The sequence below is a fragment of the Monodon monoceros genome, unplaced genomic scaffold, assembly GCF_005190385.1.
Source record: "Monodon monoceros isolate NGI ecotype Baffin Bay Population unplaced genomic scaffold, NGI_Narwhal_1 Super_Scaffold_10, whole genome shotgun sequence".
In the NCBI taxonomy this organism is placed as follows: domain Eukaryota; kingdom Metazoa; phylum Chordata; class Mammalia; order Artiodactyla; family Monodontidae; genus Monodon; species Monodon monoceros.
In genome coordinates, this window is record NW_021703766.1 from 46,219,752 (window position 1) to 46,233,141 (window position 13,390).

Sequence of the window (13,390 nt, forward strand, 5' to 3'; positions counted from 1 at the left end):
ACTCCGGCTCACGACTCCAGGCTACTGACTCCCCTTAGCTACCGCCCACTCCCGTGGCAACCCCGCCCTTCATCCAGGGATTGGTCCTAGACGGTGATGGGCGGAGCCTGTAGGGGGCAGGTTCGAAGAGGGAGGAAGTTGGCTTCAGGGCGCATGTCCGGGCGGCTGCGTGAGGGGAGCGGGGGAAGGTAGGGTGGGTCTTTGCCCTGTGGGACAGTGGCGGGGTGGGGCTTTTGTCTCCTAAGGTCGGACCCCTCACACCTGCCCACGCACCTGCCAAACCCAGTAACTGAGCTTCTTTCGCACCCAGCCCCAACAGGAGTCTACACTCTAGGCTAGCTAGGCCTGGGTTCAAATTCGGACTCACACTCCCTCGGTGTGTGACCTTGGTCTCTGAGCCTACAAAATCTGTTAAATGGGGGTCTTCTTGCCTACCTCTTGAGAGTTAGGAAAATTAAAATAAGGTAGTACCTGTAAGAGCACTATATCAGCAAATGCTGGGTAGTTGTATTCAATCGTGGTTACAGGCTGGAGTGGGAGGGTGGGGGTGGGATGCCACTGGAATCCCACCCTGGGCTCCATTCCCTAAGTAGCTGTTTGACTTTGGGCAAGTGCTTTAGTCCCTTAGGAGGGTCTCAGTTTCCTCACTTTTAAAGTGAGAGAAATAGCGTCTGGCTCAGAGGATTGTTTTGAGGATTAAATAAAACAATTCCTGCAAAATGCTCAGAGTGGTGTGTAACGTGTCCTTTTTTTTCAGTAGTAATAGTTGTGGTAATAGCACAGGTGCTTAGTTCAAGTGAGACATTCAGGGTGGGGCGCAAGTAGGCAGGAGTTTAATACTTGTAAGATAAACCGACAATGGGACTTTACCTTCTTCAAGTAGCTCATTTGCTAACTCCTCCTATGGGAAGAACTGTTTGTGAATAAAACTCCTGACCAAAGTAAGATATCAAAAATGCTAACTAGGGCTTCCCTGGTGGCACAGTGGTTGAGAGTCCGCCTGCCGATGCAGGGGACACAGGTTCGTGCCCCAGTCCGGGAAGATCCCACGTGCCGCAGAGCGGCTGGGCCCGTGAGCCATGGCCGCTGAGCCTGCGCGTCCGGAGCCTGTGCTCCGCAACGGGAGAGACCACAACAGTGAGAGGCCTGCGTACTGCAAAAAAAAAAAAAAAAAAAAATGCTAACTAGGGCTTCCCTGGTGGCACACTGGTTAAGAATCCATCTGCCAATGCAGGGGACACGGGTTCGAGCCCTGGTCAGGGAATTAAGATCCTGCATGCTGTGGGGCACAGACAAATTAAAAAAAAAAAAAAAGTTTAATTATACAAGGAGATAAAAAAAAAAAAACTCAGCTAAAGAGTACCTGCCACATAGTGTTTCTGCAAGAGTTGAATTCACATGTACAAAATTAAACACAAACACAGTCAGACAAAAACAGAATATGGGACATCTACAGCACAACTGGGTTGTTCTACCAAAAATTCAATTTCAAGAAATCACAAGAAGGGATTGGTCGGGTTGAGGGGGAGGAAGTTTCAGAATAAAAGATACTATATAATTTATTTATTACAACCAAATAGGCATGTGAACCTGCATTAGATTCTGGTTTTGATTTGGGCGTAAAAACTTCTACAAAAGACCTTCTTGAGAAAACTGGGAAAATTTGAATATAGACTGAATATTAGATGATATTAGGGAATTCTTAATTCTCTTAGATGTGAAAAAGGATTGTGGTTTGTAGGCAAGTGTCCTTACTCTTAAGAGATGTCTGCTGAGCTATTAATTAGGGGTAGAATGTCAAAATGTCAGCAATTTACTCTCCAATGTTTCAGCAAAAGAAAAAATGTACATACACATCTGCAGGTAAAGGAAACTTAAAATTTTGAAAACTAAACCTAGGTGGGAGGGTATTCAAGTGCTCAGAAGACATACTTTTTTTTTTCTATCATTTCTCTGTGCTTGAAATTTTTCATAATAAAAGAAGTAAAATGCTAATCTGCTAGGCAAACTCACTAATTTCCCTCACAACCTATCTTTTTGGCCGGGGGAAAAGGAGACTCAGAGTCTCCAAGTGGGTCTTCCTAGGTCATAAAGGGAAGAAGAGCTCACAGGAGTCTGAGTTTGATTAATAACATGTGGTTTATTGAGCATCTACTATGTTGTGGGCACTGTTGTAGACAATGGGGCTACAGCTCTGGAATCGCCTCACAGAGCCTCTCTTCTTATGGATGAGGGGATGGATGGGGTGGAAAAAGAAATATGAAAACAAATAAATTGTGTGCCAGGCACTGTTCTAGGCACTGAAGATATGGCAGTAAAATTATAAACAAAAATCCCTGATATGAGGAGGTGGACAATAATAAACTTAATAAAGCAATTACTTAGTATCTTAGAAGGTGACAAGGGAAATGGAAAAGCAGAACAGGACGAGAGTAATGAAAGGGTGTGCAGTTTGGACAGGCAGCTGGTGGTGGCGGAGGGGTCTCCGAAGAGGTGACATCGAGTAGAGACTTGATGAAGTGGGAGAGGTAGTAAAGCTGTGGAAGAAGAGTGTTCCAGCCAGAGGAAAGGGCCACTGCAAAGGCCCTGGGCTGAGAGGTGCTGTTTCTGCTGCCAGGGAAGAGGTCAGAGAAGTTTTCAGGCCCTTTAGAGCAGGGGTCCCCAACTTACAGGCCGCGGACCGGTACCGGTCCCCCGCCTGTTAGGGACCAGGCCGCACAGCAGGAGGTGAGTGGCGGGAGGGCGAGCAACAGAAGCTGCATCTGCCGCTGCCCATCGCTCCCCATCGCTCGCCTGAACCATCCCTACACACACACACGTCTGTGGAAAAATTGTCTTCCACGAAACCGGTCCCTGGTGCCAAAAAGGTTGGGGACCGCTGCTGAGAGCACTCTTTGGACCTTTGTTTTTCATTCTGAGTGGGATGAGAAGACCCTGGAAGATGAATAAATGAGGAAGATACTTTCTGCTTCTGTTCAGTGACTTGGAGAATACAAATAGGACGGGGTAATAGAGAGGCCGGGAGAGCGGTGCCTGTAGCCAGGGTGGTCCGGGAGAGTCTCCCAGAGGAGGTGACATTGGAGCTGAGACCAGAAAGTGGAAAAGGAGCCAGGAATTCAAAGGGCTGGGGGAAGGGAAAAGGAGAGAGCCCGGGCCTTGGGAAATGAAACCAGAAGCGAAGCCACTGACCAGGCAGCCCTGGGGCGGAGCCTCCGCCAGCTGGGGAGGAGGGAGGGGGGGTTCGGGGGAGCGCCCCGCCCCCCGCCGGCCGCCCCACCTGGCCCCTGGGGAGAGAGGAGGCGCCGGCGGGGCTCCCGGGCATCCAGCTCGGGGCGGAGAGTGGGCAGGTGGGAGGGATCGAGGCCCATCCCCCACCGCGGGGCCGTGGGGGAGGGCAGCTTGCGGAACGCGGACTCTGCCCTCAGGGACCCGCTTCCCTCTGCAGCGCCAGCCTTTCCACTTATCTTGCCAGTTTCTTGACGGCTGGAGCTGGGCCTCTCTGAGCCTCAGTGTGATGATCTGGAAAGTTGGGGTGCTCCTCATTCTGGACTAACTGTGGTCCTAACAAGCTCCATGATTCCTCTTCACTCCTGTATCTTTAGGGCAAAGAGAGTCCATGTAAAAGTGAGTCAGATCTCCTTCCTCCACTGCTCAATGCCGTCCCATGCCTTCCATCTCACTCAGGGTTCAGGGTAAAGCTCAAATGCTCCCTACGGGACTCCCACAAGACTCTACATGATTTGCCCCCCTCAACTCTTTCTCATCTCATCTCCTAGTACTCTCCCCCTTGTTCCCTCTACTCCAGCCACACAGACCTCCAAATGGTCCTTCAAACACTCCACTCATGCTCTGACCACAGGGCCTTTGCACTGTGTTCCTGCCACAGGATTGTTTCCCCACAGATTCACATGGCTCACTTCTCACCTCCTTCAGGTCTTTCTCAAATGTCATCCTGTCAGTGAGGCCTTCTCTTGCCATCCCATCTAAATAGCAACACCCCCATCACTCTCCTGCTCTTTCTCCACAGCAGTTATCACCCCGGACAGACTAGACAGACTACATTTTACTGTTTATTTCAGTAAACACTCAGCTGTCTCCCACTATGATGCTTTATGAGAGTGGGAACTCTGCTTTGTTCAAGTGCCTGGAAGAGTGCCAGGTCCACAGTAGGCACTCAGTAAATTTGAGCAATTATTGGAATACTTGGTGTGCATCAGACGCCCTCTTACACACTTGGCATGATCGCTCAGTGAGGTAGGTGTTACTCCAGGTCTTGAGGGTGGGACATGGTGTGTTTGAAGAACAGCAGAGAATGGTGTGGGGGAGATGAGTTGAGGGAGGTGGGAAGGAGGCTTGGCCATTGCAAAGTTGGGAGTTCGCCTCCTCAACAACAACAACAACAACAAAAATTTGAGTGCTTATCTGTGCCGAGCATAGTTCTATGCACTACAGCATGACCCCTCTCTCTGAGAGATTTCTCCAACAGACCAGGAGCCTAAGCATAAAGAGGTCATAAATAACTTGAGATTGGATAGGTGCTACTAAGAAAATCAAACAATGGGAAGTGGGCTGGGTTGGGGGTGCACCTGGTCATGTTGAACTAGGAAGGACAGGGAAGACCTCTCTGAGAAGGGGACATTTAGACTGGTGAAACTATGGAGGAAGTGTCCTCTGCGCAGTTAACAGCAAGTGCAAAAGCCCTGGGGCTGACAGGAGTTGCGTGAGGGAGGGGAGAATGGGAGATTAAACTGGCGAAGTTAGAAGCAAGATAGGCCTTGCAGGGGTTGGGATTTTATTCTGAGTGTGAGAAGTCACCGAAAGTTTTAACTAGGAGTTAGACACGATCCACTGGGCATCCACATCTCAATGTGGACCCCATGTACCTTCTTGAGATCCCTTGACCACCTCCTCTTTCTCCGGCTTGGCACCCACCTGTTAGTTACCCAGCTGTTTTCAGACTTAGATGCAATGTCCCTCTCAGGGTGAGAATCTGGCTTTGAGCCAGAAAACAAAGGCAAAATCCCCCTCCATTCCCTTTGTTACATCCAGGTGCAGTTCCTCCTTGCAACCCTTCTAGAAAAGTCCCTAAGTGCTGTGTAACCTTACCTGCTGTCATGTCTTCAAAGGTCTTTGTGGAGGCCTAGCCAATATATCTTTTTTTTGGCTGCACCCCTTGCATTGGAAGCATGGAGTCTTAACCACTGGACCGCCAGGGAAGTCCCTGCATTAGTGTATCTCAACACATCTTCCCTGGCCTCCTGTTTTTTCCCCTCACTCTCACCAGCCTGGGCTTGCACCTCCTAAATAAATCATTAGAACCATTAACTTTACTCTGCTTCCTAGCCAACAGTTTTCTAGAAAGATCTGCCGTTAGTACTGGGGGTCTTTGGGCATTTTCTTTCTCCTCTGGGCCTCAGCAGCACATTTCATACAGTGAAAGGGCTGACTTTTATGTGCCAGAGGGCTCTATCATTTGACATGTAATTCATGTGACCCAGCTTCTCTCTCCTGTGTCCACCCATGTGTCTGGGGAATCTAAATCTACAAAGAAGCAACAAATACAATTGTTAAGAAGGCTCTGGAGGTAGACTGAACTTGAGTTCTAGCTCCTTGGTCCTCAGTCTTCCTGGCTGTGTGACCCTGAGCAAGTGACTTGGCCTCTGTGAAACTCAAGCTCCTCCTATTTCTGTATAATCATGAGGATTAGATGACTTAATTCAAATAAAGTAGGTAGAACAGTGCTCTTAAAAAGCATTCAATAAATGTTATGTTTAATAATATACCTGCCCCACCTTTGACAGGGAAGGGGTACAGGAGTCTAGGGAAATTACCAGGTCCCTCCCACTGACCCACTGAAGTTTAGAAACTTTAGGCAACACCACTCCTTCCAAAGTACTTTTATTTAAAAAAAAAAAAAAATCATTACAAACAATCAAAAAACAAAAACAGAAACAAAAAACCACCACAAAACCCGCCTTTCTTTTAAATAATGTGGCATGGAGCAGTTTGGTTTCCACCCTATTGCACGTGGTCCGGCCTGGTCATGAATCAGGAGGCTGCTTGGATTGCGGTCCTGTGAAGGAGGTGGGGTTCAGCCTGTGGGGAGGAGGCCTGCCCCTCCCACTACCTGGAGGTGTGAGAGGCAGAGGCTGGGTTTCCATAGCAATCAGGCGCACATCCCTGTCATCCTTTGACAGGCCCAAACTATCTTCCCTGAGGCCCCAGTGGACACAAGGGGAATAGGAACTGGAGGGAAAGGCAGAAGAAATGTGGAAGTGGGAAACCAGACTCCCAGAAACAGTCTCATTAAGGCATTTGGAACAGATAAATTAATTCAGGAAGACCCACCTTCACAGAAGGTTGTGATAACCAGACACACACATACATGCGAGACAATTTGGAACCCTGAAATGGGAGGAGGCCACAGCCACTGCTTAGAGCCCCCATCAAAACACACACACACACACACACACACACACACACACACACACAGACACAGAGTTGCATCCAGGGATTCAGCCCACCAAGGCTGCGATGAGGAAGCACCCTCCCCCATCAAAGTTTTAGGATCCCAGAATGATTTCCATGATGTGATCTAGTTCATTCCACTCCCAGGACCCTGGGGCACAGAAAAGGTTGTGAGGAGGCTCTGGTGGGGCCAGTGAAGGCTCCTTCTCCACTGCAGATGTGTCAATGTCCAGGAAGAAGTCATCCAGGCCAGAGTCCCCCAGGTACCGGGAGCTCAGAGCTTCTAAGAAGACTGGATCGGGCTGGGGCAGCACTTCATTCTGAGGGCCTGGGGGAGCCACTGGATTCTGAGGGGGCTCGGTCTCATCCATGGAGGTCTCCAGCTCCCTGAGAATAGAGCCGATGGTGGCCGACAGGGAGAAGTCCTCCTCGCCCAGGAAGAGGGGCTCTGGGGGCAGGGCAGGTGCAGGAGTCAGGCAAAGCGCAGCTTGGAGCTGCTGGAGGGTGTTGTGGATGAGGACATGCCTGCGAAGGCTGGGTGCTCGGGGGCCCAGGCTTCGCTGGACTTTGTCTAGGGAGATACGGAGCAGGGCTTGCTGGTAGCTCCGCAGGCCTGCCGGACCCCAGTCCCACTTCTCATCCTCCTCTTCCTCCTCCAGATCTGAGTGTTTCCTCTTCAAGCCTCCTACCATGATGCCCTGTGGAGAGAAGAGGGGCAAGTTAGACACACCAGGCTAGTTCAAACCCTGAATCTCCTGTATGGTTGCTGTTGATTTGTAATGATCCAAACTTCAGTTTCTGCATCTATAAAATGGAGATAGCATGAATCCCACAAGGCTAAGGAGGAGAGTAAATGTATATGATTAAGAAAACAAGATCTGGAACTTCCCTCGTGGCACAGTGGTTAAGAATCCACCTGCCAATGCAGGGGACACGGGTTCGAGCCCTGGTCCGGGAAGATCCCACATGCCGCGGAGCAACTAAGCCCGTGCGCCACAACTACTGAGCCTGCGTGCCACAGCTAATGAAGCCCATGGGCCCGGAGCCTGTGCTCCGCAACAAGAGAAGCCACAGCAATGAGAAACATGTACCACAACAAAGAGTAGCCCCCGCTTGTCACAACTAGAGAAAGCCTGCGCACAGCAACGAAGACTCAACGCAGCCAAAAATAAATAATTTAAAAAAAGAAAAGAAAAGAAAACAAGATCTGGGGGGCTTCCCTGGCGGTCCAGTAGTTAAGACTTCGCCTTCCAATGCAGGGGGTGCAGGTTTGGTCCCTGGTTGGGGAGCTAAGACCCCACATGCCTCGCGGCCAAAAAAAAGAAAATAAAAAAAGAAAACCATAAAACAGAAGCAATATTGTAACAAATTCAGTAAGGACTTTAAAAATGATCCACATAGGGCTTCCCTGGTGGCGCAGTGGTTGAGAGTCCGCCTGCCGATGCAGGGAACACGGGTTCGTGCCCCGGTCCGGGATGATCCCACATGCCACGGAGCGGCTGGGCCCGTGAGCCATGGCCGCTGAGCCTGCGCGTCCGGAGCCTGTGCTCCGCAACGGGAGAGACCACAGCAGTGAGAGGCCCGCGTACCGCAAAAAAAAAAAAAAAAAAAATCCACATTAAAAAAAAAAAAAAGAAAGAAAACAAGATCTGGACTTAAACAGCTGGGTTTGAGTCCCACTTACTTGCCCATGTGGGCTCAAATAGTGAATTTACCTCCTTGAGACTGAACTTCCTCCTAACTCAAGTACCCCTAAATCTTAAAGCTGTTCTTTCCACAATACCCTTCTTCAAATGTGACGTACACAAGACAGGGGTTGAGTACAGAGACCTGGCCTCAAAGCAGAAAATCCTGGGTTTGAATTCTGCCTTTCACACTGCTCAGCTGTGTGATCTCGGGAAGTAATGTGACATTACACACTTAATGAACAAGAGTTAGTTGCCATTTATTCATTCGATATTTTGAGTGCCTACTATATTCCAACCACCTGGAGCCCTGTAAGGGCACCTATCTATGGACACTCTTCTTTCACAGGGAAGATGTTTCTCTGTCCATGCCCTCTCGCTAACTGACTTGGGGGCGCGCCCAATGACAGTGAAGGAGCCTCCCTCAGGCCCTCGCGGGTGCCTTCAGATTATCCCAGGGCTCGCCCCGCAGGAAAACTTGCTAGAACTCGACTCAAGCCAAGCCCCGCCCCTATCGGCCCATCCAACCAGACGTCGGCCCTCAACAGGCCCCGCCCCTTTACGGAGTCTCCTTTCAGCATTCAGACACGCCCCAATTTGGCCCAGAGGCTTCTGGGAAATGTGGGCCAATAGCCACCAGGTACACGCACTGACGTTGAGCACGCACTACAATTCCCGGAGGGCTCCGCACGCCGCAGGGACTAACCTTCCCCGCCCTCCCCCAAGGCATGCGCAGAGGGGCCCGCAGTACGTGGGGGAAGGGAACCCGGACGTCCAGCGGCCGGGCGCCTGCCGAGCCCCGCCCTCCACCGCCTCCAGGGCGGAGGGTCTGAGCTCCGAGCCCGGAACACCCCTCCCCCACTCCAGACTCGGGCTGTGAAACTGCTTTTCTTCGGACCGCAGAAGGTCCTGGATTTTCCCCTCAAACTGCCCTCGGGTCCAGAGACCCAGACCCCAACACAACTCTCAAAGATTTACAAATGCTCTACGACGCACTCCGTTCGGGACACTAGGTATCTCAATTTTGAGACCTTCTCCCGTCAACTTCCCCTGTTCTCCCGTCTTTCAAACGCTTCTCGACTTCACCTCCAGTCTCCCCCTCTGGCTCCAATACCTGACAGGGAACTCTCCCCTGCACCCCCTCTCCGACACGGCGTCTTGGAGACCAAGTGTCCTTGCCCCTAGTTCTCGCGCTTCTCCAAATGCCTGGGATCCCAGCCCAACCCCTCACACCTTTTCCTGAACACTAGAACCCCGAATTCAACCCGTCCCGGAGGCCCGAATTGTCCTAATCTTCAGATTTCCTACCCCAAAAGTTCCTTCTCTAGTTTTCTTGCTTCTCCAAACACCCCAAGTCCCAGCTTCAAACTCCCTTCACTTGAAGATCCTGCCCCCAAAACTTCGCCTTCCGTCCAGGATCTCGAAACTCCGGTCCCTAACCCTCCCCTAATCTGCGCCCCCTACTCCCGCCAGTACCCCGCCTCCGCAACTCTCGGAGGCGCGCCTCCTCCTCTCCCAACCCAAGGCTGATCCCAAGCCAGGCAGCCACACCTCACCTCCGCTACCAGGTTCGCAATGACCACCTCCGGGAACGCCCGCGGCTTTGCGACCCTCCAGTGCTGGGTAGGGCCCTCGCTCACCTCCCCGGGGACTCTCAGTCTGGCCTCAGGCCCACCCAGCTCAGCCCGGGAGCCAAGCCGCGAGCCACGATTGGCTGAAGTGCTGCCCGCCGCCAGGCCCGGATTAGTTGGGCGGGGCCCCCAGGCCGTCGCCAGGAGACGCCCCACCGGTCCTCCCCTCCCTTGCTCCGCGGACCATTTAAAGGATTGCAACTCGCTGGGAGGCGGGGCCACGTCTCTAGAGTGGAGGGGATATCAACGCTGTTTCTTTCAACTCAGTTACTATCCTTGCTCGGAGATCGTCATTATTGCTCTCTACGATCTCTTTATACCAGCTTGGACCACGTCGCGGAGTAAGAGTGGCTCGCACTCCCCACTCCAACCCGTCTTCCGGACGGGCGGGTCTGAGCCTCTCGCTGAGGCCGCGCCCCCTGGGTTCCGAAGGCGGACGCTGCGGGGCGGGGGAGGATGACGCATTGAAGACCAGCCAATAGTTTGGCGTGGCTTATGTTGCCTGGGCGATCGCAACACCGCCCCTTCACCGCCCCTGTCCTTCTGCCCCCCACACTTTACCCCGCGGCCTTCTTCTTATAAGGACTTTTCCGCAGCGTGTCCTCTGGTGGTGTCTCATACGTCCTCCTGACGCCCCATCCTTCCTCTCTCAGGATGGCAACCCCTGCTGCTGGAAACTGGTTCATGGCTCCCCACTGTCCTGGGGACAAAGTCCAAACTCATATTTTTGCTTCAAAGCCCTTCAGGTCTGGCCTGATACACACTCCTCCTTGATCCCAGCAATCCTGCCACACCGACTGACTTTCAGGTTCTCTAAAATGGCTTCAAGTGCTCTCCACCATCATGAACACAAGAGATTCTGTTTTCCTTCTTGCCTTATCCCCAGTGTTTACAACAATCTCAGGTACATAACAAGTTCTCAAAAATGAGAAAAATAAAAGGCCTCTGGATCTTTAAATTTGCTTCCCCATCCTGAAAATACACCCTCACTTCCCAGAACCCAGAATTCTCATCAGAACTCATCTCAAAGGATTCCTCCTCTCAGAAGCCCTCCCTGAGCCTCCAGGATGAGTTAGGACCCATTCTGGACTCCCATGGTGTCCTGTGCTTCCTCTCTCTTGGCCTTGACTCCTCTGCCCCTGCCTCCCCCATCTTGGCCCTGGGCTGTCTCTGGACTGTGGGCCTCCTGAGGATATGGACCAAGGTTATCTCAGTCACCCACTGCTTGGTCCACAGCATCACCTAGCACAGGGTTGGACACAAAGCAAGCACTCAGTGAAAGTTTGCTAAATGCCCAGACAATGTGACAGAAAGAAATAAAGAGGGAAGAAATAAAACAGTGCTAGTGCCCTGAAAGCCTGAACCAGCATTGCCTCACCTCCACAAGAAGTTGTCACCAAGGGGCAGAGGAGGCAGTTTTCTCCAGGCCACCCCTGGGAAGGAAGGTTTAAGGCTCCTCAGACCAGTTCTCATCGGTTGGAATGTGTTAACCAAGTTATCCAGCTGTTTGCAGAAGCAGTACATGATTGGAATGGATTTGGGGGGGGCGGGGGGTATGGAGGGGAGAGAGCACTGGCTTGCTCAGGCCTGGGAAAGGTGTTTCTAGGGAACAAAGGTAAATTCCAAAGAGGGACATAAGGAAGGGGCAATTCTTCCCCTTCCCCCTCTCAGACTTGCTCCTCCAGGGTTTCCTTCTCAGGGTGGCCCCCATAAAACCCCATCTCCAGGATATAGCCCTAGGCTTCCTTCTGGATGCCTCCCTCCCTGCCCCTCCCCAACGAACTGTCCACTCAGGCTCCCTCCCGCCCACTCTCCCTTCTCTGCCTCTGGGAACCCCCTGGGTTCCCAGCCTCCACTCTTTCATCCTCTGACCCACCTTCACACAGTAGCCAAGGGAAGCTTTACAAAACACAAACCTGACTGTCCCCCCCCCCCACCTCTCCCCTGCTCCACTCCTTGCATAACACCTTAGACTAAAGCTTAAACTTTCTACAATGACCCTGGACAGTTTAGTGTCCTTCGAACAGCCTCTGGGGGCTGATTGCTTCTCTCCTCTGAGCAAAGTGTTATTAACTGTAGGGGATAGATTTTAGTTCTTCAAAGGGGCTACGTGCTCTCCAGCCTCCTGGCCTTTGCTCATGTGGTATCTTCTGCCCAGATTGCTATCATTCCTTAGAACCTTCTCCTGGCTCATTCGCACCAAACGAGGTTTCAGGTGGGACATTCCCTCTTCCACAGAACCCTGTTCACTCCTCAAGCTGGGTCCCTCAGCCCTACTGTACTTCCTCTATCAGAGTCCTGCCCACTCTGTGTTGTCACTGACAGAGGCAGGGCTGTCTTCCCCACTGGACTGTGAGATCTGTGAAGGCAGGGTCACCACTGGGTCCTCACAGCCACCACTGGGTCCCCAGCACAGGACCAAGCGAGGAAATGAATGAATGAATACCTTGAAAATCTCACACAGAGGCAGACAGAGACACTGAGACACCCAGACAGAGCCAGAGAGAGGAAGAGTCACAGAGGTGGGTGCTCTAAAATAACTTGAAGCTCTTGGCTCAAGATTTATTGCTCCCTTCCTTTGTTCTCTATTTCCTGGGATGCTGTCCTCCTGGACGGGGCCAGAGCCCTAGTCGTACTGATGGGAGGGGTAGGTGCTGTGCCCGTTGTACTCATCAGTGGTGAGGCAGCGCAGCATGAAGTGGCCCAGGTCGTGTTTGGAGATGACCCTCGACGGCCCTCGTCCATCCAGGGTCACTGAGTAGGCCCCAGTCAGCGGTTGGTCTCCTGCAAGGTAAAGACAAAGGGACTGGGTACATCAGATGTCCTTTCCCCTCCTGCAACCAACATGTGATCACTTCAGTGATCATCCCAGGGTGTCTACAGTGTGCCCAGCCCAGATGGTATAACAGCCAACAATGTATGAAACCCTTCCCACGTGCAGGGCACTAACCTGTACCCTTTACTTCATTCACTCGCTAAGTGAGTTTTTTTTTTTTTTTGGCGCGGCACGCAGAACTTCCCTGACCAGGGATCAAACCCTTGCCCCCTGCAGTGGAAGCGTGGAGTCTTAACTGCTGTACCACCAGGGAAGTCCCATTCGCCAAATTCTTATTGATGACTTATTATACGTCAGGTGCTGGGCACACTGAAAGGGACAAAACAGATATGAATCCCTGCCCTCAGCATTCAGACAGTCACTAGGAAAAGGCAAATAATAAGATAAGAAAGTAAAATAGATAATATGTTAGATGGTGAGAAATAAAGCAGAGAATGGGCTAGGAGTTATTATTAATTCTATTTTACAAGTGGGCAAATTGAGTCTTGGAGAGAGGAAGTTATGTCCCATGGTTGCAGAGGGTGACTTCACAGTGGCAAAGGCTACATTTGCTCTGTGCCCCCCTCGCCCTCCCCCACCATGACCTGGCTGTTACCAGGGCATCTAGCGCCTGTATTCTGACAGTGACCAACTTAACTTAGGGATCAAATGCAGCATACCAGTGCAGAGACAACCTGGAATCATGTGCAATAAGAAACACACAGGGCTTCCCTGGAGGCGCAGTGGTTGAGCGTCCGCCTGCCGGTGCAGGGGACACGGGTTCGTGCCCC

At 51.6% G+C, this 13,390-nt stretch overlaps 2 protein-coding genes across 3 annotated transcripts in view; both read right to left on the reverse strand.

Annotated features, from left to right (window-relative positions):
* Positions 1 to 5,887: 5,887 nt before the first annotated feature.
* Positions 5,888 to 11,396, reverse strand: SERTAD3 (SERTA domain containing 3). Of its 2 annotated transcripts, XM_029236865.1 has the most exons (3): positions 11,163 to 11,396; positions 10,346 to 10,484; positions 5,888 to 7,166 (listed from the first exon to the last, which is right to left on the reverse strand). In XM_029236865.1, the coding sequence occupies exon 3, from the start codon at positions 7,158 to 7,160 to the stop codon at positions 6,564 to 6,566; it is 597 nt and encodes a 198-aa protein (XP_029092698.1). In that variant the 5' UTR covers positions 7,161 to 7,166; positions 10,346 to 10,484; positions 11,163 to 11,396; the 3' UTR covers positions 5,888 to 6,563. The 2 variants fall into 2 exon arrangements, with proteins under 2 accessions (XP_029092698.1, XP_029092690.1); XM_029236857.1 differs by lacking the exons at positions 10,346 to 10,484; positions 11,163 to 11,396 and adding an exon at positions 9,710 to 9,979.
* A 910-nt stretch (positions 11,397 to 12,306) lies between these two features.
* The window catches only part of BLVRB (biliverdin reductase B), a 14,907-nt gene continuing 13,823 nt past the window's right edge, over positions 12,307 to 13,390 (reverse strand). The window contains exon 5 of the mRNA XM_029210478.1: positions 12,307 to 12,568. Coding sequence (XP_029066311.1) covers positions 12,411 to 12,568 — 158 coding nt within the window. The 3' untranslated portion in view covers positions 12,307 to 12,410. The remainder of the gene's footprint in view (positions 12,569 to 13,390) is intronic.